This window comes from Canis aureus, chromosome 14, assembly GCF_053574225.1.
Source record: "Canis aureus isolate CA01 chromosome 14, VMU_Caureus_v.1.0, whole genome shotgun sequence".
Classification (NCBI taxonomy): Eukaryota; Metazoa; Chordata; class Mammalia; order Carnivora; family Canidae; genus Canis; species Canis aureus.
The window spans coordinates 47758884-47785187 of record NC_135624.1 but is presented as its reverse complement, the minus strand read 5'-3'; the positions used below and the strand labels follow the sequence as shown (position 1 = coordinate 47785187).

The window sequence follows — 26304 nt, the reverse complement described above, 5'->3', positions numbered from 1 at the left end:
ACACCAATTATTGGAAATAAATATGGTGATCAGCATAGCGCAGCTGGAAGAAATGGGAAGCCAAAAGTTATCGCCGTTACTCGGAGTACCTCCTCCACTTCCTCTGGTTCTAATTCTAATGCCTTGGTTCCTGTTAGTTGGAAAAGGCCACAGTTATCACAGGTACATGGAAACAGCATCAAAACTGAACATTTATAGAAGAATCCATTTTGTTGTATGACAGTTTGAGAATTTGTCTTATTTACTGGTAATCCTAACATTTGAATTATTTTTCTTTTCCTTAGCGAAGAACAAGAGAAAAGCTAATGAATGTGCTATCTCTCTGTGGTCCAGAATCTGGCCTTCCAAAGAACCCATCAGTGAGTAATCATGACAGCATGTGGAAAGGTGTTAAAAATCCTGTTAGCCCATGAAGAAATGGAAATTCTTCTGTCTCCTTGTTTGCCTTTCTAACTCCCCTTACTTTATAGCATTAACTAAGAATGAAAAAGATGCTACTTGTCTGTGTGGCACTTGGCAGTTATGTTAGCTAAGTATTTAGCCAGTTAGACTTCAGCCTGAAAACCAGATGAAAGCTCTGAGTTCACTAACAGATGAGACCTGCGGTGGCTTTTAGGGCACCAATGTCTCCTACACAGTGACAAAGCTGATGGATGGCCCTTTTTTTTTTTTCTTTTTCTTTTTTTCGGCTGGCGGTCAGGTTGTATTTTCTTCTAATGAGGATTTGGAAGTCGGTGACCAACAGACCAGCCTAATTTCTACAACAGAAGACATGATTCAAGAGGAAGAAGTAGCTGTGGAGGATAATAGCAGTGAACAACAGTTTGGCGTTTTTAAGGACTTTGACTTTTTAGATGTTGAATTGGAAGATGCAGAGGTAAGGATGTGGGCTCTCCGTTATCATATTTATAGTTTACGGTTGCAAGTGTATGAGAATTAAGGATTTGACCATAGGATCTTACTTATTAAGGTCAGTGTAAGGTCAAGAAGGTAAAAATCAGGTTAAATGGGTCATGGGAATTAAGGAGGGCACTTGTGATGAGCACCGGGTGTTGTATGGAAATCATGTATCACTAAATTCTACTCCTGAAACCACTATTACACTATATGTTAACTAACTGGAGTTTAAATAAAAACTTGAAACTATATACGTATATGTACATACATAAGTATTAAAAAAAAAAGTAAAAATCTAAATTGGCAACTAAATGTGACCAGTACCATTAGTCATAGAAGTAGTCTGAAACAAAAGAGGAAAGAGGAAATCTTAATTTTTAATTTTTTCCCCAAAAAATAAAAAGTGAAAAGTGATTTCTTCCAAAGTAGGTCTTTAATTTAGGGTGTGCTCAGACTTAAATGTGTTGCATGAGCCAAACAAATGAATATGCAGCAAAGTGGTAAAAAATTATATTAAAATTTATCAAACACCATTTAAAAATATATGTGCAAACACACTAAATTAAGTTAAATGAACTTACGTGATTACAAAAGCTTCAGCTCTCTAGAACTCTCTCCTGTGGCAAATGACCAAGATTGTACCTGCGACATCCTCACCATTTTCTTCGTCATGATGTAGCCAGCTCCCTCAAGTGACTCATTTTCATTTAGCCGGAGTCACTGGAGGGCTTTCTCCTCTAAATTGATTCCATCTAGATTAAGTTGATAGTTGTGTGTCACTTTAGATGATTTTGAAATGGAAAATCTAACTCAAAAGGTGGATTTATCAGCTTACAGAGCTGAGATAGCCCAGAGTTAGATATGGCTCAGCGAGGTCTCTGATCTATCTCTGCAGTTGGCGAGGTTCTGCCCTTCTCTGCGAGTCTCTGGCAGATGGTTCTGTCCACATGCAGCAGTGTTCAAAGCAAGTGAACACTGCCATGTCGTACGTTAGTTGCTGAGAGGAGACCAGTTAGGGAGGTCCTCCTATATGCTCAGCCTTCCTTACACATGGGAACATATGCACATGGGAACAAGCCACATGGTGGCTTGGGGTCGGACCAAATGCCTTTGTGCTAGTTTGGGAGCTGTGGAGGCTTCTGTGGTTCACTGTGTACATGTTCCCAAAGACCCAGTTTGCAGGAGCCCCAAAACCAGAATTATTCAGCACCTCATAGGGAAGTGGCTTTTAAACTTTTTTTTTTTTAAACTGTGATCCATAGTTAATATATTTTCTATCATGTCCAAGTATCTAAATCCAAACAGCATTAAAATGAAAGTTCCTGGGCATTCTATTCTGTTGGCTCAGTCGGTTAAGCCTCCAGGTGTTGGTTTTTAGCTCAGGTCGTGGTCTCAGGGTCATGGGATGGAATCCTGTATGGGGCTCTGTGCTCAGTGGGGAGTCTGCTTGAAGATTGCCCCCCCCTTCCCCCCTGCTCGTGTGCACTCTCTCTCTCTGTTAAATAAAATAAATAAATCTATTTTTAAAAATTAAATTAAAATTTCAAGACTATGCAGCTGTGAGGCACCTGGATGGCTCAGTCAGTGGAGTGTGTAACTCTTGACCTTGGGGTTGTGAGTCTGGGCACACTGGGCACAGAGATTATATTAAAAAAAAAAAAAAAAAAAAAGCTGCCTTGCTTTATCTGTTGTGCACACTGATATTTCCTATTCTCTTTCATTTTTTTCCAATATGGCAGGTCATCACCCTCTAAAATTGATTTCACATCCCCAGTTTGAAAAACGCGTTGTAGGTAATAGGACTGACTTGAATAACGAGGCAGAAAGTATGATGGACTGAAGAGGCTTGTTGTCCTACCTCAAGGGCATGAGCAGTTTCTAAATTCTGTTGGCAATTATTTGCTTTTTTCATTTGAGAGTTTAAAATTTCTAAAAGCAGATAGGCTCTTGACTTGTGTATAATGGTAAGGTTATTTATTTCATTTGCTTTTTTTTTTTTTTTAAAGAACTCTATAAACGCTTCTAAGTTTATCCTACACCCTAATATGTCAGTAGTAATAAATATGATTGAGTTTTGTTTTGTTTTGAAAGGGAGAGTTGGGGGAGAAGGAAAGAGAGAGAGAATCCTAAGCAGGCTCCACACCCAGCACGGAGCCCAGTGCAGGGCGTGATCTCAACGACCCTAAAACCATCGCCTGAGCTGAAATCAAGAGTCTGATGCTAAAAAAAAAAAAAAAAAAAAAAAAAAGAGTCTGATGCTTAACCATTAGAGCCACCCAGGCGCCCCAATAAATATGGCTTTTGAGTAGAACCTTAGTCAAATTAAGTTTAAGACGCTTAATGTAGTTTTGTCTTTAATTCAAGTCAGAGTGAGTTGGGGAGGGTAGTGTTAATTGATGCCTCAGAATTAGGCAAATCAAATAATAGAGGTTTTTAAAAACCTAAATACCATCTTGCTTAAAACATGGTCTCAGGAAATAACTTTGCTACAAAACAAATGGAACCACTAATTAAACTTCTAAAATACCCCCCAATCTTGAAAGCTCCTAGTGTGTATTCATTCATTCACCAAATAAATATGGAGGGCTATTGCCATTACCATTGCTATGCTACGTAATAATATTTGAGATATCTTGTAGGAAGGTGACTTTTCAAACTTTGACCTGCAGGGCTTCTAATACCCTGAGAAACAGGGAAAGATCCAAGAGACAAATGGGCAGAGCTCCTGGCTACCTTTTTTCAGCGAGAGCAGATTGGGTTTTGTTCATCACTTTTGCACGGTTGATTTCCATTTTAAATTTCACTTGAAATAAGTATTCCTTTGCTTTATTTAAAAATAAAAAAAGCTTTGAGAGTCTCTATTCTGGACAGTCCCTCTTGAGAAAAGGAACACAAATCCTATTTTGCTGCCCAACTCCCTAAAATTTGTCATAACAGGGATTAAGAGACCATATAACTATATCCTTGTAAAAGGAGGATCAGTTTAGAGTAATAGAAACATCACTTCTATAAATCCCCTAAGTTGAAATCTGCCCTATTTCCTCTTGGTTATGTCTCGGTAACTTTGAGCTTTAACTATTTTGTAGTAAAAAAAAATGGGTTTAGCCAGAACCATCCTCCAGACTAAAATAATTGTGACCCTGTATGTTGTCAACTGAATGTGGGTATTTTAAGTCAGTTTTGCATCGTATCAAGTACTAAATCCATGTAAATTTTGAAGATTTTCTTAAAGTTCGTGTTGCCAGAGTGTATCATAGAAATGTTGTTCTAAGTGTCTGTCTCTGACTTCTTCATAATATATCTTGCATAAAAAAGTAATCTGAATCACATGTTGGCTTCCTACTCAGAGCTTAATCCAGAGCTTGAATCAGTCTTTGGGTTTGAGAAATCACAGAGTTTTCCCCCAAAGTGTAGTGTATATTTAAATGTTTGTCTTCGTTCTTTCTAATTCTGTGTGTTTTCCTTTTTGCTAACCAGGAACTGCAGGTAAGTTGCAGCCTGGTGTTGTGGATGTTTATGTGTTGTCATCTGTGACGTATTTGTCTTCTTCGTGGTCTCATTTGTGTTTGTGTCTTAGAATAGAAATGGCCTAGGTAGTAGGTTCAGTTGGTCCCCAGTCATACAAGATAGAAAGTCGAGAAAATTATTTAGCTACAGCAGGATCGACCACATATTTTGATCTTCTTTAAGTATAAATATTTAACAACGTTTTAAAAGTTTTGAGAAATTGAAGGGCTGATTGAAACTCTGCTTATGATGATGCATTAAGTATTTTTCATCTCGGTTTATGTTTTCCTGGTGTATTATGTTCGCCATATGCACATGTATCTGAGGTCTTAGAAATCACGTCTTTCCTTTCCAGGGTGAAAGCATGGACAATTTCAACTGGGGAGTCCGCAGGCGCTCGCTGGACAGTATTGACAAAGGGGACACCCCCTCCCTCCAGGAGTACCAGTGCTCCAGCAGCACCCCCAGCCTGAACCTGACCAACCAGGAGGATACAGACGAGTCCTCGGAAGAGGAGGCGGCGCTCACAGCAAGCCAGATACTCTCCCGGACGCAGATGGTATACGGCTCCCTACCTTCTTATACAGCGACAGTTGGTCTCACTTTCCTCTTAAACTTCCAACTTAGTAATTAGCGTTTCTCGATTTTCTGATTTTCCTTTCACTTTGGGTAAAAAGCACACGCTGAAAGGAAAAATACAGAAGTGCCCCGCTAACGGAGCGTTCTGTTAGTAACAGAACTCCACATTTACATTGAGGTTGCGCACCCCTTCGCAGCTAAGACGGTTTCCTCCTCTAGTGATGGCGAGTCCTTCTGGACACTTCTGGAGGCCCTCGTCTTGAATGACACATGCTTTTGCCATCAGTGTGGACACCAGCACTGCTTCCTTGACCTCCCGCTTTTCTTTCCTAGTTAGCGCGGAAAGATGGAGCACAGCTTCGGTGCCTTTCCAGATCAAGTCAGTTATGTGGGGGTTCCGACTGGGAGCCCCCCGGCGAGGTGGGGGAGACCATAGAGGGAGTGCCCAAGGCTGCAGGAGTAGGGTGTCTGCTCAGAAACGCAGAGGGGGAGGGGGAGGATGCCCGTGAGCAGGAATCGGGCGGGCCACCCTGACACAGCCCAAAGGCCGTACCCTCTTCGCACGGAGCCCACCTGCACTACTCCGGTCACTGGAACCCCGCGGCTCCGTGCGGGGTGTGCTCAGTCTGCCGGTGGATGGTGGGGGCTTTCAACGAAATGGAAAGTTGTCTGTTTGGTGCCCGTTCGGGCTTACGTGGCTGCTTGCTGGTGAACGCTGCTTCTTGAGAATCTGCTAGGTGCTGAATGCTGCTGAGTGCTGTGGTGCTGCTGGATGCTGCTCAGTGCTGCTGGGCACTGCTGGGTGCTGTTGGGCGCTGCATGGTGCTGCTTGGTGCTGGCCACTGCTTGGTGCTACTGGGCGCTGCTGGGTGCTGCTCAGTGCTGCTGGGCTCTGCTGAGTACTGCTTGGTGCTTCTTGGAGCTGCTGGGCGTTGCTTGTGCTGCTGGGTACTGCTTGGTTCTGCTGGGCACTGCTGGGTGCTGCTCCGTGCTGCTGGACACCGCTGGGTGCTGCTCAGTGCTTCTTGGCACTCCTCAGTGCTGCTTGATGCTGCTCGTGCTGCTGGGTGCTGCTTGGTGCTGCTCATGCTGTTCTGGGCGCTGTTCGGTGCTCCTTGGTGCTGCTCGGCACTGCTGGGTGCTGCTTGGTTTTGCTGGGCGCTGCTCAGTGCTGCTTGGCACTGCTGGGCACTGCTCGGTCCTTCTTGGTGCTTCTCGGTGCTGCTTGGTGCTGCTCATGCTGCTGGGCGCTGCACAGTTCTGCTGGGCACTGCTTGGCGCTTCTTGGTGCTGCTTGGCACTGCTGGGTGCTGCTTGGTTTTGCTGGGCGCTGCTGGGTCCTGATGGGCATTGCTCAGTGCTGCTGGGCACTGGTCATGCTGTTGGGAGCTGGGTCCTGCCGGACACTGCTCAGTGCTGCTGGGCACTGCTCCTGCTGCTCGGTGCTGCTGGGTGCTGCTGGGTGTGCTCATGCTGCTCGGTGCTGCTGGGCACTGCTCATGCTGCTCAGTACTGCTGGGCATTGCTGGGAGCTGCTCATGCTGCTTGGTACTGCTGGGCGCTGCTGGGTGCTGCTGGGCACTGCTCATGCTGCTCAGTGCTGCTGGGCGCTGCTGGGTGCTGCTCATGCTGCTCAGTGCTGCTGGGTGCTGCTCATGCTGCTCGGTGCTGCTGGGCGCTGCTGGGTGCTGCTCATGCTGCTCGGTACTGCTGGGCGCTGCTGGGTGCTGCTCATGCTGCTGGGTGCTGCTGGGCGCTGCTCATGCTGCTCGGTGCTGCTGGGTTCTGCCGGGCGCTGCTCATGCTGCTCGGTGCTGCTGGGCGCTGCTGGGTGCTGCTCATGCTGCTCGGTACTGCTGGGCGCTGCTGAGTGCTGCTCATGCTGCTGGGTTCTGCCGGGCGCTGCTCATGCTGCTCGGCGCTGCTGGGTGCTGCAGCCACAGACGAGCCCCGCGCCCACAACCTCGCAGCACCCGAAGCCACCAGGGTGACTGCAGAGAGGCGCCTGTGGCCTGCCGAGGAGGCCGGGCGCCGTGGAGCTCCTCCGCTGGGTGGTTTCTGCTGGGGGAGCGTGAGGTGCGCGGCCGTGGCCAGGTGAGCAGCTCGGCCGCAGCGCCGTGTCCCCGCCTCACGTCCCCTTCCCCTTGCAGGTAACCAGCGACAGCGCCGCGGACGAGGCCTCGCCCGAGCTGCCCGATTTGCTGCTTCAGTCGCAGGATTCCACGGGCAGCGTCTCGGCAGAGGACGCGCTTCTCCTCAGAGCTGGGACCCCGAGTTTGGAGGCTTCTCTAGATACTGCTAACAGCCAGCTGCCTGAGGTGGGGCGAGGCGCGGGCGGGGGCACGGCCAATCCGGGCTCGCTCTAGCGCTGCTGCCTTCCTCGCTTTTCTGCCAGAGGAGTTTTCACCTCATACACTAATTATTTGATTCGTTTCCAGTATTTCTAACCTGTGGGGTTGTTTTACATGAAATTGTCAAATCTGATCATTTAAAAAAAAAAAGTTGAGGGATCAGGGCAATGACCTACAGGTTAAAAATAATCTGGAGTGTTTTTAATGAGCATTTTGTGTTGCAGAGTGTGATTTAGGTCAATGTGCAGACGCTTCCTTGGGGACGGTGAGCAACTTCCTTGGTGCTGTATCTTCTTCGAAGGATCACTTTTGTTTTCCTTTCACTTTTTGCTTTGTGTTTGGGTTTATGTGATTGGTGCTATGATTGGGATTAAAACCTCAGGCCAGCTGTGTTAGCAGTGGGTTAAGTGAAACCTTTCAAAACTACTAGTTTATGATTTTTGGAAAGGCCTGTGAGAAGTGAGCCAGATTCCAAGCTAATGACTGACCAAAAATAAGTAAGTATTAGTTTTCTTAGTATTTTTGTTGTTGTTGTTGTTAAGATTATTAGATCTACTTTTTTTTCTTTTTCTTTTTTTTTTTACTATAATTGTTATAGTTGTCATGTGCTTTAATGCTTTGGTAAATATTAGGAAAATATTCATTTTTTTATGGTTAACCAAATTAATATTATTAGATCTCATTACTTTAGTTAGTTGAATTATCATATTATTGAGTTTACAGTGGATTTTACATTTTTTAACAGCAATCAGAGTTTGAGATGAAAGTATTTTTAAATGTATGGCTAGTATGGCTTACGTTTATATAACTCGGCAAATACTGAGATTTTCCTACATGCCAGGCATTGAGTTAGGTGCTTGAAAGATGACTAAGGCATGGTGACCCCTACTCTCAGGGGGTGCATTGGCTATCAAGGAAGACTGACGAGGTTAAAAAAAGAAAAGACACATCCATCCGAACAACTTAGTAACAGCCATGTCTGGCTCTGTGAAAACTCAGGAGAGACTGATCATCTGTACCTTCAGGTGAAGGTGGTAAAGGACAGGCTTCATGGCGACCGGGACACCCTGTGGAAAGACACGGCAACGTGAAATAACTTGGTTTGTTCAGGCAACAGCAGGAAATTGAGTATTTCTAGAGAACGAAATGGGAGAAAGAGGAGGAGGGAAAGGAGAGTTGGGCAGGTCTAAGATGCGAAGGGTCCTCCTACCTGTCACACTGAAGACTTAGACTTTACCTCAAGATGCTCAAAAGTCATGACTTCTCACTGTTTCAAGAGATAGCTGTTCCACGACAAGCACCGTACCAGGCACCTAAGATGAGACTACAGGGCACGCAAGTAGTGCTTGAACCAGTACTTCCCGAGCCCCTGCTGCCTCTGGTCACTATTCTAGGCACTGGGCACCTGACGCTATGTGGAACATAGGCTCCTGGCTTTATGGAGCTTAATTCTAGTAAAAGAAATGATAAACCGGTAAAACAAATAAAACATAAATAATACATCAGAAAGTGATCATCCTCTTAGTCATACCAAGAAACTCTGACAGTAATGTGAAATTGGCGAGGGAGAGAGGGGCGTTTGAGGTGAAACCTAAGGGAAGGAAGATGTGCAGGGAAGATGATCGGGGCTTAGGAAGCAGCAGTGACAGAGGGCCCCCCGCTCCCCCACCCCAACCCCCCATGCAGCTGAAGAACAAGCTGGCCCTTGAGCTGGAGCATAGCGAGCAGGAGGGGCTGGATCAAGACGTTCGAGGGGTGGGCCGATCCTAGAGCCACACTGCCCGTAACCATCGGAGGATTTTAGGCAGAAGAGGGACACGATTGGATTTTGTTTTTTTTTTTTTTAAATCTCTCTTTTGCATGTGTGTGGAAAAAGGATAGTAGGTTCTAGTATCTAGTATCTAGTACCTGTCACATGAAGCCTGCAGGCCAGGCACCTGTGGTCAGGGGAAGGGATGGTCTGCTTTGTGTTTCAGTGAGGTCAGAGGTGTGGAGGGTGGACGGGGGCGGGGGGGTGTGGCTGAGATGGGGAGACGGACCAGAAGAGTGTTGGCAAGAGATGAGGGGGCCTGGAGGAAGAGTGCACAACATGAGAAGTGTTTCTGGGAGAGAGCCGGCTGACTTAGAGATGCACCTTAAATAGACTGTTCCTTTTGGTTGGTGGAAGACTTGTCCTTGGAGTGTTAATTCCTAATCTGTCATCTGTGTCTGGTCTGGATCGTGACCTGTGAAAAGGTCTCATTAGAAACAACGGAAAACAGGTTGATACTAAAAATACCTTCATAACAAAAGCAGTAAGGTTAATGGTTACCTGTTGTCGTTCTGCTTACTTGACAAATAGGAAGTCTTTTATTTTTGGTTATTAAAATAACTATAATCACAGCAAACTACTGATAAGAAATCATATTTATTGGAGATAAATTGGAAATGCACATATATTTCCATATATATTGGAAACTGTGTTATTTCAGTTGGGACAACCATTTATCCAACAGAACTGTATTTTATGGCTTGTTTCCAAGGCACTCTACAGATCCTGATGATATTTTTTATATATATAAAGGAAAAACACTTCACTTTACTGGGTTTATTTCCTTTTCCAGTCGTGGTTTCATTTTCAGTATAAGCTTTGTGGCATGGTGAATGAGAAGGAAGGAGATATTCATAAACCATAGTATTTCATGTAGAAACAGTTCTATTGACTTTAAAATTATCACCAAAAGAATGGCTGTCCACAGGAATATATTAGGAATTTTAGCCTAGTTTGTTTTACCCTGGCATGCCCTCAAACAGCCCTTTAAAAAAAAAAAAAAAAAAAAAGCATGAAAACACCAAGATAATGAAATAAAATCATAATTCTGTTTTTTAAACCAATTTCTTAAGAGGAAGAGTTAATTTTAATAGGTGAAATACTTCATGAATTAAAGGGAGAATCCATTCCTAGAATTGAGAGGGGTTTTTTCCCCCTTAAATTATGTTAATACCAAGAAGATAAAACAGAATAGGCTAAAGCATGTCATGTCATGACAGAAACTTTAGACCCATTTGTTCCTTTCTTCTTTATTAATATATACAAATTATACCCTGAGCTGTTAAGGATTAAGTTCTTCACTTGCATTTATTACAGAAACCTTCACAGAGGAATTTCTTTTAGTATTTTTTTTTTCCAACAACTTTTAGTATTTATAATAGTTACCACTTCATAGATGGCAGAAATTATTCCTTATAGGATATGGGTCTTTGAATGTAATTGTATGTGTGGTCTGTATGCACACATACGCAGCAGTGTGTAATAAGAAAGTTCAAGAAAATTCAATTCTCATAATGTACATAAAGCACCCTCTTCATGAAATCTAGGTGGCCTAGAAAATTCCAGCATATAGTATATGTTAATAATTATAAACATCTATTTTCTAAGTATTATTCAATAACAGATGTCAACCTAATACTGGTAGAAACTAAAGAAAAGTGAGAACATTAAACTAAGAAGTTTGGTGGGTTAAATCAACATGATATATTCAAAGTGATGTAGAAGGAAAAATTAATGCTAATAAAATTTCTAGGTGTAGAAATATCTCTAGCACTATTACAAACTGTTTCCAATAACTAATGCATACCACTTTAATGGCCAAATCTTTTTAAAAATATTTCAGATGCAAATACAGTATATTGAATATAAGTTTTTGAAATGACTAAGGAATTAATTGTACTATATTATTTAAAGAGTGCTGTTCTGTGCCAAGTCAGAATTTGCTACTTTCCCTGCTTAACTAACTCCAGACCAGTGTTCCCTTAATATACTTTGTTTTCCCCCCATATTTCTATGCCATTCCTCTTTTCTTTTTTTTAAGGTTTTATTTATTTATTCATGAGAAACAGAAAGAGAGAGAGGCAGAGACACAGGCAGATGGAGAATCAGGCTCTTCACAGGGAGCCCAATGTGGGACTCGTTTCCAGGACTCTGGGATCATGACCTGAGCCAAAGGCAGATGCTCAACCGCTGAGCCACCCAGGTGTCCCCCATTCCTATCTTCGAAGTCCTTTTCCCTGAATTGTTGTCTTGGTCAGCTTGAGCAGCTGTTACGAAATACCAGAAACCAGGTAGCTTATCAACAGTAGAGATTTACTTCTCACAGTTCTAGAGGCCAAGGAGTCCAAGATCAGGGGGTACCAGCTGCTTCACTGTGTTGTGATGCCTGCCTTCCTGGTAGCTCTTCTTGCTATGTCCTTACATGGTAGAAAAAAGAACTAGCTAGCTCTCTGGCCTCTTCCTGCAAGAGCACTCATCCCATTCATGGGAACCTAATCACTGCCCAAAGGTTCCATCTCCTGATACACCACATCAGTGGTTAGGGTATCAATATAGGCATTTTGAGAGGATAAAAACATTCAGTCCATGACACTATCACTAACCCATCTTTGTCAAAACCCATCATAGTGTTGTTTCCTCCAAAGAGACCCGTCTCCATGCCTCAACCAGATGTGATCTTTCCCTTCTTTGAGTACCAGTAGTCCTTTATGTATTGCTCATAATATTTACCATACACTTAATGTACTCTAGACTATTGTCATTTGCATATTAGGCTAACCCCACCATTAGATCGTAAATTAATTGTAGATATTGATTTATTCCAGAGCATGCAGCCCAGAATCTGGTCAAAATCCTTCATTTATGTTTTAGTTGAATTTTACAAATGTATAAACTGAGGCCCAGACTGATCTGAGGTGAGGTTCTGTTTCACTACTTTCCCTGTTTTGGAAGAAAAATTCTATTTTGACCCAAGAAGAAAAGAAACTACTATACAACTAAGTAGTAACTTAGGACTAAGCACCTTTTAAAAGGAGCTGATCTTCACTCTTAAAACTGAGACCATTAGTGCTTATTTTCAAACTGATTCATATCCATTCACATTAAAATTAGTGTTGACTACAGAATGGGAGAAAATCTTTGCAAATGACAAATCTGATAAAGAGTTGATATCCAAAATCTATAAAGAACTTACACCCCAAAAATAATCCAGCTAAATGGGCAGAAGACATCCAGACAGCTTACAGACACATAAGATGTTTTTTGTTTTTTGTTTTTTTAATTTATTTTTTATTGGTGTTCAATTTACTAACATACAGAATAACCCCCAGTGCCCGTCACCCATTCACTCCCACCCCCCGCCCTCCTCCCCTTCTACCACCCCTAGTTCGTTTCCCAGAGTTAGCAGTCTTTACGTTCTGTCTCCCTTTCTGATATTTCCCACACATTTCTTCCCCCTTCCCTTATATTCCCTTTCACTATTATTTATATTCCCCAAATGAATGAGAACATATAATGTTTGTCCTTCTCCGACTGGCTTACTTCACTCAGCCAGACACATAAGATGTTAAACATCACTCATCATCAGGGAAATACAAATCCAAACCATGATGAGATACCACCTCACAATGTCTGATTGGCTAAAATTAACACAAGAAACAACAGATGTTGTCAAGGATGCAGAGAAAGGGGAACCCTCTTTCGCTGTTGTGGGAATGCAAACTGGTGCAGCCACTCTGGAGAACAGGATGGAGATTCCTCAAAAATAAAACTACCCAATGGCCCAGTAATTGCACTACTAGGTATTTACCCAAAGGATGCAGAAATACAGATTCAAAGGGGCACATGCACACTGATGTTTATAGCAGCATTATCAACAACAGCCAAACTATGGAGAGAGCCCAAATGTCCATCAAGTGATGAATGGATAAAGAAGGTTGTGTGTGTGTGTGTGTGTGTGTGTGTGTGTGTGTGTGTAATGGTATTTTACCTGACCATCAAAAAGAATGAAATCTTGCCATTCGCGATGATGTGGATGGAGCCAGAGGGTATAATGCTAAATAAAGTAAGAGAGACAAATACCATATGATTTCATTCATATGTGGAATTTAAGAAACAAAACAGAGAGGGGCGCCTGGATGGTTCAGTTGGTTAAGTGTCTGCTTTTGGCTCCGGTCATGATCTTGGGGTCCTGGGATCGAGGCCCACATCGGGCTCCCTGCTCCCCCTGCTTGTGCTGTCAAATAAATAAAATAGTTTTCAAAAAGAGAGAAAACAGAGGAACATAAATGAAGGGGGGGGGGAAGAGGGAAGGAAACCGTAAGAGACTTGACTACAGAAAACAAACTGAAGGTTGATGGAGGGAGGTGAGTGGGGGATGTGACTAAATGGATGGAGGGTATTAATGCTGTTATGATGAGCATTGGTTGTTAAATGTAAGTGATGAATCACTAAATTCTACACCTGAAACCAATTTTACCATATATGTTAACTAACTGGAATTTAAACACTTGAAGTAAAAAATAAATAAATAAATAATTGTTAGTATTTTTAAACTTGATAAAAAATGTGATTGTTTTACAGGATACAAGTTCAGTATTAAAGGAAGAACAAGTTATTACAGCCTTTGAAGATGAAGGTTCATATATAATTCAAGAACAGCAGGATTCTCTTGTGTGTCGGGGGATTCTTGACTTAGAAGACACCGACATACCAGAGCCTCTCGCTCCTGAAAGCTACCCCGAGTCCATCTGTGAGGACGACGTTACCTTAGCTTTGAAAGAATTGGATGAACGATGTGAAGAAGAAGAAGCGGATTTCTCCGGACTATCTAGGTGAGAATATGGTTTCACAAACACTAGAGTAAGATGACCTCTTCTCTCCCAGCCCTTCCCAAATAGGACTCTCTATTCCAGTTTACTTACTTTCATTTCTGTGTTTTAGCCTATAATCCTACCACCTTCATTTTAAAAGAGAAAATGACTAAGATGGGTTTATTCTCTGTTACTGACCTTCAATTTGCCTAAAGAAAAAGCATAATGAGGAACATTCTACATTTAGAAGCACACACACCAAATACCTATTTCAGCAAAATGCCAAATGGCCAGTTGTTAAAACCAATCATGAATCATGGGATGAACTTCTGTGATAGTAAAATAAATCTGAAATGTATCCAAAAAATCGTTTTATAGTTTCCTCATCAGCAGAGGTTGTAAAGTGTGACTTATACAATGGGCAGAAGTGATCACTTCTTGGTACCGTCAGATGTTAGCTGACTCCTTTTAAAATGTTCCAGCTCCATACATTCAAAATGACCACAGAGTATCAAGAATTCCCAAAGAGGGCCTTTTCTTGACGCATGAGCTAACAAAATTGAATCATCGATTATTGCATATAGTCCTTAGAAGAAATCTTGGTAGCTATTATGAAATGTGTCCAGCAAACAGTTCTGTGATGATTAGAATTATCATCTAATATCTATCATCTATTATTATTAGATTACTAATGCCTAGTATTTTTCCTTTACGTAAGTTCTATAAATATTTGTTGTTCAAAGTTGTGTTTTTTATAAAGGTATGTAGCTTAATACACTGTGTACCTGTGCCCCATTCAGTAATTTCAAGCCCCCTGGTAATTATTTTTATATAAAAATTAGTATTTAGTAATCGTCAAATATTTCAGAGTTTCAGTCTTACAAGAAAAATCATTCATTTTTATTTCAAGTGATAATGGAGTGTGTGTGTGTGTGTGTGTGTGTGTGTGTGTTTAAAGTAAGCTCTGTACCCAACGTGGGGCTTGAATCCACAACCCTGAGATCAAGAGCTGTGTGTTCCTCCAGCTGAGCCAGCCAGGCACCCCCTCAAGTGATGATAGAGTTTTAACATACACACAGGAGACTTTCACTCTTCAGGATATCTAGAATATTTTCCTGTATTCGAAAGTGTGTATTCAGACATTAACCTTGGTGATACGCCTTGTTCATGTTACCAGTTGGGACGGCAGTAGCCTGTGCAGTCACTCATTCATTCATCACACGCGAAGTCAGGGTGCCAGAGATGATGTGGAGGTAGATCCTCAACTACTGGGCCTTCTAAAAGGTTGAAGCCAAATAATTGCCTTCGGTCAAGTATTAAAGATGAAATATAGTGCATTTCTACTAAATACAGAGGAATAGCTAGCTGCCCAAGCTTCCAAGAAACACGTTTTTTAAAAATCAGTCACCACAGTGACATTATAAAAATATACATTTTTGAGGTATATCTTAAGTTTTCACTTCAAATGTCGGTTTTATTTTTATCTTTTCCCCCATCTTTACTTAGATCCCTCTCTTCCACATGAATTGCTTGCTCCACAATTTCTGTAAAGCCTTATAAAGCTACGTGGTCATGGAAACACACAATCTTAAGACCTTGAGTAATGCATTTCTTTATGGAGTGTCTGACTCAGACACGACCTCATCTTTAAGATCCACAATTACCCTTTCTTTATAGAATGACCAACCCAAACATATCTTCATCTCTTTTCACTGTCCCATTTTTTTTTGTATTATCTGATGTGTTGGGATTATAAATTGCTCAAAAAAAAAATGGCCAGGTCTTTTTTTCTTTTTGAGTCCACAATCCATTACTGACACACCGCAAGGCACATAGTATATACTCATGAAATAGCTGAGCTGCCAGTATGTGTCAAGGCTGATAATAGTGGGTTAGGACCCACAGTTCTGGGTTCAAATTCTGACTCTGTCATTTCCTATTCAATAACCTGTAGGCACAGTACTTAATTTCACTGACCTTTTTGTTTCCTCGTGGTAAAACTGAGCTAATATTAGCCTAACCTTCAGAGTTGCTGTAAAGATGGGCTGCAACAGTCCTAAGAAAGAACACAGAAATCTTGCTATTTGTACTTTTTTATGAAGTTTAGGTTGTTGTACATTTTCTAAATTAGTGCGTAAACTTGAATAAAAATAATCTATGTTGGGTGACTTAAACTATTTTAAGATAGTATTATGTGATATTGTGTATTAACAGTCAAGATGAAGAAGAGCAAGATGGCTTTCCAGAAGTCCAGACATCACCTCTACCATCACCGTTTCTTTCTGCCATAATAGCTGCTTTTCAGCCAGTAGCATGTGATGATGAGGAAGAGGCCTGGCGCTGCCATGTCAACCAGATGCTGTCTGACACTGATGGGTCCTGTGCAGTGTTTACTTTTCATGTGTTTTCCAGGCTGTTTCAGGTCTGTGGTTTTAAAGCTTTCTGAATTTATATTAACAATTACCTGATAAGGTTATGGGTTTTTTTTTTTTTTTATCTAAAATGAGTATCTCAAATTCTATTTTCCCTTTTTTTTTCCAATTCTATTTTCTACTTTTATTTTTCTTAGTGTCTCAAAATTTAATCTTCCCATTGATTTTCTTAAAAAAAATATATATATATATATATTTTTTATGGGCTGGCATAATCACCTGGCAACCCATATATATATATATATATATATATAATTTTTTTTCTTTTCCCCCCAGGGCGTCTGCATGGCACAGTCCACTAAACGTCCAACTCTTGGTCTTGACTCAGATCTCAGGGTCATGAGATCAAGCCCCACGTTGGGCTCCACCCTCAGAGCAGTCTGTTTGGGTTTCTCTCTCACTCTCCCCTCCCCACTCTAAAATAAATAAATCTTTAAAAGAAAATTTCCCAAAGATAGTGATACTACTTAATTTTATGACACTATAGTACTGCTGATAATTTATACAATAACTAGTAGAGATATCTCCCTTCAGACCATTAAAATAAAACTTGAAAGCAACATCTGCTAAATTTTCTGCAGTAGAGTAGGCACCATCCAGGATGCCAAGGGGAAAAAAAAAAAAAAGAACCATGGTCCCTGCCTTCAAAAAGTTTACAGTCAATATCATAAAACAGTTTATAATTAAGTACTAAATTAATTGGCTTTGTTGGGATCTCTGGGTGGCGCAGCGGTTTGGTGCCTGCCTTTGGCCCAGGGCGCGATCCTGGAGACCCGGGATCGAATCCCACGTCGGGCTCCCGGTGCATGGAGCCTGCTTCTCCCTCTGCCTGTGTCTCTGCCTCTCTCTCTCTCTCTCTCTGTATGACTATCATAAATTTAAAAAAAAATAAAAAATAAATAATTGGCTTTGTCTCCACACACCTTAAAAAGTTTAGCGAAGGTTGCTTCCAACTGTAGAAATAATAATATGAGGTAACATTTATTGAGTGCTCACTACATGCTAGGTATTGGCATTGTGGCTTAAATGCTTTTACATTATTTAATTCTTAGAACAAACCTATGAAATATAGAGTATTTTTAGCATTCTGTAGCCAGGGAAACTAAGGCACAGAGAAATGCCATTTTAGTCCTTATGCTCTGAACTAGCTACCACTTTTAGGTAGGTCACCACCCTTGACCCAAGCAAATGTTGCCCATCTTGGAAGACCCGGCTAAGTGCATATTCTCAGTGGAGCTTTCCCAGCCACTCCACCCTCTAGTCTCTCCCTCCTGAAAGTTCTTTAGGCTCATCAACGGGAGCATTTATTTATTTTATTCTGTACTTTTGCACTGCTCCTTGGTTTCCCATTCATATTTTTTTTTATTTCCAAAGGTACTCTGTTTCCTGATGCCTAAGATTGTAGCTTGTGCTTTTATTATTATTAAATCATAATGATACCTAACAGTGCTACATATACACAGGCAGGTACACATTAACTAGTCATATAGTTATACCATCAATGAACTAGTCTAATTCACTGAGTGCTCACCATGGGTAAGGCACTATCTATTTTATGTTAATGAGTATTCTTGAGTTTTGAGAAGATATTGCTCTTAATGCATTTTTATGACTTTAATTAAATCACCTGGCAGCCCTTAGCCAAGCATAGTAAACTACATTTCCTGAAAGAAACTTTCAGGTACAACTCTTGAAGAGCTAATTCTTCAGACATATAAGGACTTTAATTCTAATTATGTGCAGCATATATTCCTTCTATCTCTCCTAATTTAAAAAAAAAAAAAAACACTCAGGAATGGGAAGATGAATGGCACGTATCTTTAGTTGCTTTTTTCAGTAGTACTATTTTGTAAATTTTTGATCATTTTTGGAAATTAACATTTCCTAAAGAAGAGCCTAAAAACATGGATTTACAGACCAGCCATTAGAATTCTGTATATCACTACAACAGTTTTATAATAAAGTTTGCCCTACTTATAAATCATGCGATGAAAAAAAGGCCTTCTTATGAAACACTAAAATTTTTTAATGCTTTTCTCCATAGACAATTCAAAGAAAGTTTGGAGATATAACTAATGAGGCAGTCAGCTTTCTTGGTGAAAGTCTGCAACGCATCGGTACCAAATTTAAAAGTTCACTAGAAGTGATGATGATGTGTTCAGAATGCCCAACAGTCTTTGTGGATGCTGAAACAGTAAGTTTTTATACGAAGGCTTTTTATGAAGACTAAATTTGAATGGCACCAGTCAGTAAATTTTTTTAAGGCAATTCAGAATTTTGAAGTGTTTAAAGGTTTATATTTTCAATTTGGCTAGAAATATCTAGCAAAATATAATTCCAGTGTACTATATGCAGTGACTTGTGTCTGTTTCTGATTCTGAGCCCTCCCTGTCCTCACCCTTCCCAGAGTCCTAGATGGGGAAGCCAGAGTCCTATTCTAGAGATGAGTACTCTCTGATTTTCCCTGATTCTTGAATAAAAGGTAGGAGAGGGCTAGACCTACTCCCATGAAGAACCCAGAGCTCAATCTTCCCATTTTGTTTCCAAACACACAGATTATGTATTAAGATATTTAGAGAGAAGCTCCTGGGTGGCTCAGTCAGTTAAGCATCTGACTCTTGATTTCAGCTCAGGTCATGATCTCAGGGTGGTGAAATCAAGCCCTGAATTGGGCTCCGTGCTGGGCATAGAGCCTGCTTAAGATTCTCTCTCTCCCTCTTTTTCTCTCTTAAAAAAAAAAGTTTTTAGAGAATTAAGGTTTAAGAAGCTTCAAGGGTGTTACCTTTAAGATGTATACTGGTGTGCCATTTCTCACCTCAGACAGTTCTTGAAAGCATCTGAAGGCACACTTGTCCTTGCTGGCATCCCTGAAATCCCACTGCGTTCCTACTCAGTTTCCATGAAAGGTCAGCCCTCAGTATGGGACAGAGCGCAGGAAAGGGACGCTGGCAATAAGCACTAAGTCAGGCCAAAAACCAACTAACAGAAATTCCATGACCTAAAAGTTGTCAGTCTTAGGACTGATGAGAAATGATAACCTGGATCAATGTTTCTGACTTGACAGCTGATGTCATGTGGTTTGCTGGAAACACTCAAGTTCAGTGTTTTGGAGTTGCAAGAACACCTGGATACATACAATGCCAAAAGAGAAGCAGCTGAGCAGGTCAGTCTCTCTCTCTCTCTCTCTTTTTTTTTTTTTTTTTTTTTACCATGTGAAAAATGTAGCTTGCTTTTGACGCTAGGAATGTTAACTTGGCAGCTAAACAGCCAAGATAGAAAAGAGGACCCTCTTAGCACTTGCCTCAGGGTTTTACTGAGAAACGTGGGGCCTCCCTCTGAACTCTCTGTCCAGTGAATTCCTATCTCTGGCTTTTAGAAATCAGCCCTCTAAGAGCCTCAGAACACAATGGAACACGATAGCTTTATAAAAAGCTTCAATGTGGAGACTACATCGCTGCTGTCAACATTGCAAATGGTGAAATAAAAGCATTATTTCTGAGAGTGCCCTGTCCTATTGTGATCTAGAAAATCTGTAACCTGCGACAGAGCCAGGATCTTTTTCCTGTGATGTGTATGTAGGCAAACAAAGGGACAAATAAGCACACAGTAGATTATAGATATTACTTGCGAAGAAATGTTTCTTCAGTTCCCATCTGGCACTGCACAACAACACTAGTTCTGTTTCCTGAGAGTAAATGTTTTCAATTAGCAGGGGCAGGAAAAGAAATTTTTCTCCTTTTCACATAAACTGTATATAGTAGACATTTTTTTCCTAGAATAGATGGATCTTTCATTAATTAGCATTAAATATACATCAAATGTAGTGCTTGCTTCGGCAGCACATGTACTAAAATTGGAACAATACAGAGAAGATTAGCTTGGTCCCTGTGCAAGGATGACACACAAATATATTTCTTCAGAATATGAATCATAAAAAAAGAATGGAACCTTGCCATTTGCAACAACATGGATATAGCAAGAGAGTATAATGCTAAGTGAAATAAGTCAGTGAAAGACAAATACCATATGATTTTACCCATGTTGAATTTAAGAAGCAAAACAAATGAAAATGGGAAAAACAGAGCAAAACCAAGAAACAGACTCTTAATTATAGAGAATAAACTGAGGGTTGCTGGAGGAGAGGTATTTGTATATATTGTGGAAGGATCACAAAAAGTCTAATTAATGTCCATCACTGCTACATAATTCAAATTATTTTTGACAAACACAAGTTTGACAATTTAGATGAAATAGACCAGTCGTTAAAAAGTACAAATTATGGGACACCTAAGAGGCTCAGTGGTTGAACATCTGCCTTTGGCTCGGGGCGTGATCCCGGGGTCCTGGATCGAGTCCTGCATCAGGCTCCCCACAGGGAGTGTGGGGACCCCTCTGCCTGTGTGTCTGCCTCTTTGTGTGTCTCTCATGAATAAATAAATCTTTTAAAAAATAAAAATAATACAAGAAATAAATAGGTAATGGGGATTAAGAAGGGCACATGTGATGAGCACTAGGTATTATGAGCAAGTGATGAATCACTAAATTCTTCACCTGAAACTAATTCTTTAAAAAATTATTTAATCAAAAAACTATGTATCGATCACATGCAAAGGGCTATGAAAAGTATAAGACCTGGCTCTTATTCCCTTAATATACTAGTTAAGAATATAAAGCACAAACACTGTGTACAAATAGTAGCAAAAGTAAAGTGTCAGGGATCCCTGGGTGGCTCAGTGGTTTAGCTCCTGCCTCTAGCCCAGGGCGTGATCCTGGAGACCCAGGATCGAGTCCCACATCAGCCTCCTTGCATGGAACCTGCCTCTCCCTCTATCTCTGTGTCTCTCATGAATAAATAAAATCTTTAAAAAAAAAAAAAAAAAAGTATCCATTTATAGCTATAACTAGAGACTTCACAAAATTGAAAGGGTCTAACAGACCTGATGCTATCTACTGTGATTTCCAAAGAGAGGTCACTCTCAGCTATTAGGAAAAATCCATGGAATAGAGATCAGACCTCAGCCCTTAACAGATGGTAATTTTAATCTGGGGGATTCTTTCAGGGAAAGAATATAATATGAGAAAATACCTACATTAAGGCTCTCTCTCCTTATAAAGAAGGAGGGAATCTCACATTTGGGCTGAAAGAATAATGACAAATTGATAAGGAGGGAAGAGTTTTCAACATCGGGAAGGTATTGGGCAAGATCTGGTCATCTTACAAATATAGCAGTCCCCCCTTATCCACGGGGGACACATTCCAAGACCCCCCAGTGGATGCCCACAACTGTAGAAAGTACCAGAACCCTATAGATACTATGTTTTTTTTCCTGTACATGGTGAAGTTTATAAAATAGGCTCAGTAAAAGATTTAACACCAATAATTAATAAAATGGAACAATTATAACAATTAGACTGTAATAGAAGTTGTGTGAAGGTGGTCTCTCGTTCTATCAAAATATGTTATTGTACTGGACTCGCCCTCTGGGGATGATGTGAGATGACCCTGTGCCTTCAGGATGAGCTGGAGAGATGAATGATACGGGCCTTGTGACGGAGCATCAGGCTCAGGTGACCTCCTGATAATAGGTCAGAGGAGGATCACTGCTTCCGGGTTACCACTGACTTTGGGTGACTGAAACTCCAGATGGGGGTGGAAGATTTGACCCTGCCATGCATGTTCTTATAAGCGTGTCTTTTGTGTACTAATGTTCACAAATCTTTCAAGTAGGAGGAGAATTGCCCCAGCAGTTCTGAAGTCTTACCTATGTTCAACTTTAGTAGATTCTGTGGTTTTCTAAAAGATGCTCTATCAGTTTAGGATCCCTGCAGAAGGATATACAAGAATTACCGTTCGCTTCCTATCTTTGCCACCACTCGTATTTACAACTTTAAAAATTTTGGTCATTCTGGTGGGTGTGTGGTATTTTATGATAGTATTTTGCATTTCCCTGATGACTTGTTTGAGCACCTGCTCAAATAGATATTTTCATTTAGATATTTTTTGAATTGTGCCTTCAAGTATCTTGTCCATTTTTGCAAATGGGTTTATGGCTTTCTTATTGATTTGTAGGAGTTATTCTAAACACAAGCCTTTTATTGGATACGTTTATAAGTTTTTTCCCTTCTCTGTGGCTAGCATTTTCACTATCTTAATAGCATCCTTTGATGAACACAAGTTTTTAATCTTGACTAAGTAAGTTATCCATCCCTTTTCCATTATGGTTAGTGCCTTTCGTGTCTTCATAAATATTTGCCTACCCTAGAAGCTGTGATAGAGTTACAGTTAAGGACCTTGATACATATCTTGCTCTCTGTGTCCATACCCTTTCATAACTTGGCTTTGCTGTTCCATCAAGAGGTGGAGAGCTGGACTCCCATCTCTTAAGTCTGTGACATCCTTGCCTTTTTCTGACCAAATTCAGAAACGATGCTGTGCAACTTCTCAGTCTAGCACTTGGGCCTTTTGCAGCTTCTGCTTTTGCCATTGTGCCAGTCCCAGTGTAAATTGGGATAAACTCTAGAAAACTAATAAAACCCTTAATTTACTGGAGAATTAGATGCCACATGGAGCAGAATGGAGGCATCCCAACTGACAGCATGCCAGGCATTTAAGTGATGCCAGTTTAGAGCTTCCAGCCCCTGTCAAGTCATCCAATGACTGCAGACTTGGGAATGACCCTAGGCAAGGCCAGAAGGAACTCCCAACCAGATTAGTCTTATTTTAAGCCATTTAAGTTTTAGAGAGGTTAGTGATGATAAGCAATAAGTACCATTTACAATAGGAAAAATCAAACACCTACAAATAAATCTAAAGATGTGCTATACCTCCATACAGAAAACTTGAAATATTAATGAGGGAAATTAAAGGCTATCTCAGTGGCAGCTTGGATGGCTCGGCGGTTTAGCATCGCCTTTGGCCCAGGGAATGATCCTGGAGACCCGGGATCGAGTCCCACGTCGGTCTCCCTGCATGGAGCCTGCTTCTCCTCTGCCTGTGTCTCTGCTTCTCTCTCTGTCTCTCATGAATAAAATAAAATCTTCTAAAACAAATAAAAATAAAAGCTATCTCAGTAAGACTGTATACCATGTTCATGAATCAGAAGGTTCAAAATCTCAGATTCTCTATTGATGGAAATTGATAGGCTAACTCTACAGTTTATATGGAAGTACAAAGAGCTAAGTATAAGACAAACAACCTTCTTGAACACAGGTCAGCAAACTATAGCCCATAGGTCATATCTGGCCCACTCCCTGTTTTTGTCAATAAAGGGTTTTTTTGGAACATAGTCATCATATTTGTTTATGCATATTATGCATATTTATGCATATTTTTGTACTGCGACATAGTTAAAATGGTTGCAACAGAGAATAGTTTGCAAATCTTTACTCCTTGCCCTTCACAGAAATAGCCTTCCAAGTTTGTACATGAAGAACAATAACAAAGTCTAAACAACAGAGTTAGACTTCCAGCCAGTAAGACTTGTTAAAAAATTCAAGAGTATATGGCTTAAGAATAGAAAAACAGACCACTGGAATATAATAGAGAATCTGATAACAGACCCATATATACATGGGTACATACGTGTATGTATGATCATCATACAGTTTATAGCAAAGGTGCTATTATAATGCAGTGGGAAAAGAATGTTTTCAATAAATTGTGTTGAATCAAATATTTGTATAGGGTAGAAAAAGGATTCCTTCTAAGCTGTCATCTCTTTCTTGTCCCGTATTGTTACTTTTCTTACTCTCCTTTCTTGTGTTCATCTATCAACCAAGTGTTTTTTGTTCTTCGGGTTTTCCCTCTAATGGTTTTTACCATTATAGTATCATAGTTAACACATTCTTCCATTATGCCTTGAAAGTCACGAGTGATAGCCTGGGTTCTTCATCAGGACCCCTGCCATCCTGGCAGGAAATGAACAGTTCAACACCAGGAGACCAGAAATCTGTTTACATTTTTATCCTCCCAGGTGCTGCTGCTTGGTTGTCTAGCCTCTCCTCCTGCACGTGTTAAACGCTAGAGTGGCAGTGTCCCGAGGGAAGCTGCACACAGATCATTGGGTGCCCTTCTCTACAGTCCCCTTCCCTCCAGCATACCTTTGGTGACCCTGTTTTCCCAGCTCAGTGATGCTGTGGGGCCCACCCTAGGCCACTGCTGTCTGCCTGCCTGAGCAGCTAGCAAAGCTTTGAGTAAGCAAGGCCCCGGAGCTAAGCCTGGGATCTGTGCAGGGCTCCCTGTCTGCTGGCGGACCGCATTCTGCTTCTGTGGGTGTCCTTGGAGGGCTGGCGCTCTACGGGCTGCTCCCTCATGCCCAGAAGCCGAACCTCTCCAGTTCCCTTTTAACCTTTACTTGAGCCTTGACTAAAGAAACAATGATGACCAATTGGATGTGAACGGGGGGACATTCTGTACACCAAGTACTGTGTCTTGTACACACTGGCTGCAATCGTGTGGACCTGTGCTGTTCAGGCCAGTATGCAGCCATGAGACTATTGGCTTGGGGCTTGTTTTTTTTAACAGAGTAAAAACATAAAAAACAATTTGTTGAATAAGGCTCCCAAAATGTTCTATCACTGGGCATAGACTAGAAAAAATTTTATTTAGTAACAATAGGCCTTTAGATATTCAATTATTTTCTTCTAATTTATTAGTACACGTGGACAAATTGGGCTGGATTAGTGAGGAGGATTAGGTGTATAAACGTTTTAACATTCTGTGTGAATAAATACGAACACATGCGTCCTACAATAGATTTCAGCCGAATGCTGCTGATATAAAGAAATCCGCTGGATAGCTTTTGACAGTGGCTGCCAGCGGCTCATCTCACTAGGGAAAGCTTAACGTGTTTCTTCAGAGATGCTGTCAAGCAAAAGCCTAAGGGCCTGTACAGTCTAAGGGACTGGAATAAAAGCAACATAAGGTCAAAGAGTTGTTTTGAAATAACGGAGACGTCTAATTCGCATTCTTTGCATGTACAACGTTAAGCTACAGTTGAGTGTTTTAAATGCCTAGTTGTACTGAGATATTTTCAGTGAATATGCTTAATGGAGCTAGTAGTTTTTCTTTTTTTTTTTTTTTTTTTTAAAGATTTTATTTATTTATTCATGATAGTCACACAGAGAGAGAGAGGCAGAGACACAGGCAGAGGGAGAAGCAGGCTCCATGCACCGGGAGCCCGACGTGGGATTCGATCCCGGGTCTCCAGGATCACGCCCTGGGCCAAAGGCAGGCGCCAAACCGCTGGGCCACCCAGGGATCCCGCTAGTAGTTTTTCTTAAAGTCTTAATGATTTCATATATATCTTTTATGTTTATCACACACATAAAGAACTAGGAAGTAAAAAGAATACATAATATCAAACTGTCAAAACCTAATTCCTTCACCTGGAGACCCTTAACTTTTCTTCGTTCTGCTAGGACATTCCATGACTCCAACATTTTTTTCCCCAACTAAACTACAATGCTCTCATTTCTTATTTGACTAAAGAAAAAAATACCTTAAGTAAATACCCAATATTAGGAATAGCCCCTGGATAAGGGAAAAAAACACGCATGGCATCTATATCCAATATTCTTTGGAGATAACATGTTTGTCATTCATTACTTTCCAAAAAGAAAAGAAGTAAAAACAAGATTTAAAATGGATTTTGGTTTCTGTTTCACTAATTAAAATTGACACCAGTCTCCTGAGAATTACACTTCTGATAAGCAAACAGACCTGGTTAATTTTAAGTTGCCTTTATTAAATTGCACTTCCAGAGGGAAAGCACATCTTTCATTTCCCCATCTTACATTAGACAAAGGTCAGGTATACGTTGTGAAGATTTCCAATAAAACCTGCAGAATGAAGAGTTCTCCTTACTGAAATGGAGCACAAGTCCCTAGAAGAGCAGACTATTGTGTTTTTGTGAGCA

General features: G+C 41.0%; 1 protein-coding gene and 1 non-coding gene across 11 annotated transcripts in view; both read left to right on the top strand.

Annotated features, from left to right (window-relative positions):
* FRYL (FRY like transcription coactivator) overlaps window positions 1-26304 on the top strand; it is a 191273-nt gene that overhangs the window by 157139 nt on the left and 7830 nt on the right. For all 10 annotated transcript variants that reach the window (XM_077847955.1, XM_077847956.1, XM_077847951.1 and 7 more), the window contains 9 exons: window positions 1-162; window positions 285-359; window positions 701-877; window positions 4760-4963; window positions 7134-7301; window positions 13726-13976; window positions 16170-16377; window positions 18432-18581; window positions 19452-19550. In XM_077847955.1, coding sequence (XP_077704081.1) covers window positions 1-162; window positions 285-359; window positions 701-877; window positions 4760-4963; window positions 7134-7301; window positions 13726-13976; window positions 16170-16377; window positions 18432-18581; window positions 19452-19550 — 1494 coding nt within the window. The remainder of the gene's footprint in view (window positions 163-284; window positions 360-700; window positions 878-4759; window positions 4964-7133; window positions 7302-13725; window positions 13977-16169; window positions 16378-18431; window positions 18582-19451; window positions 19551-26304) is intronic.
* On the top strand, window positions 20211-20312 carry LOC144283877 (U6 spliceosomal RNA). Its single transcript, XR_013352383.1, has one exon. It is a non-coding gene; the product is annotated as a U6 spliceosomal RNA (small nuclear RNA).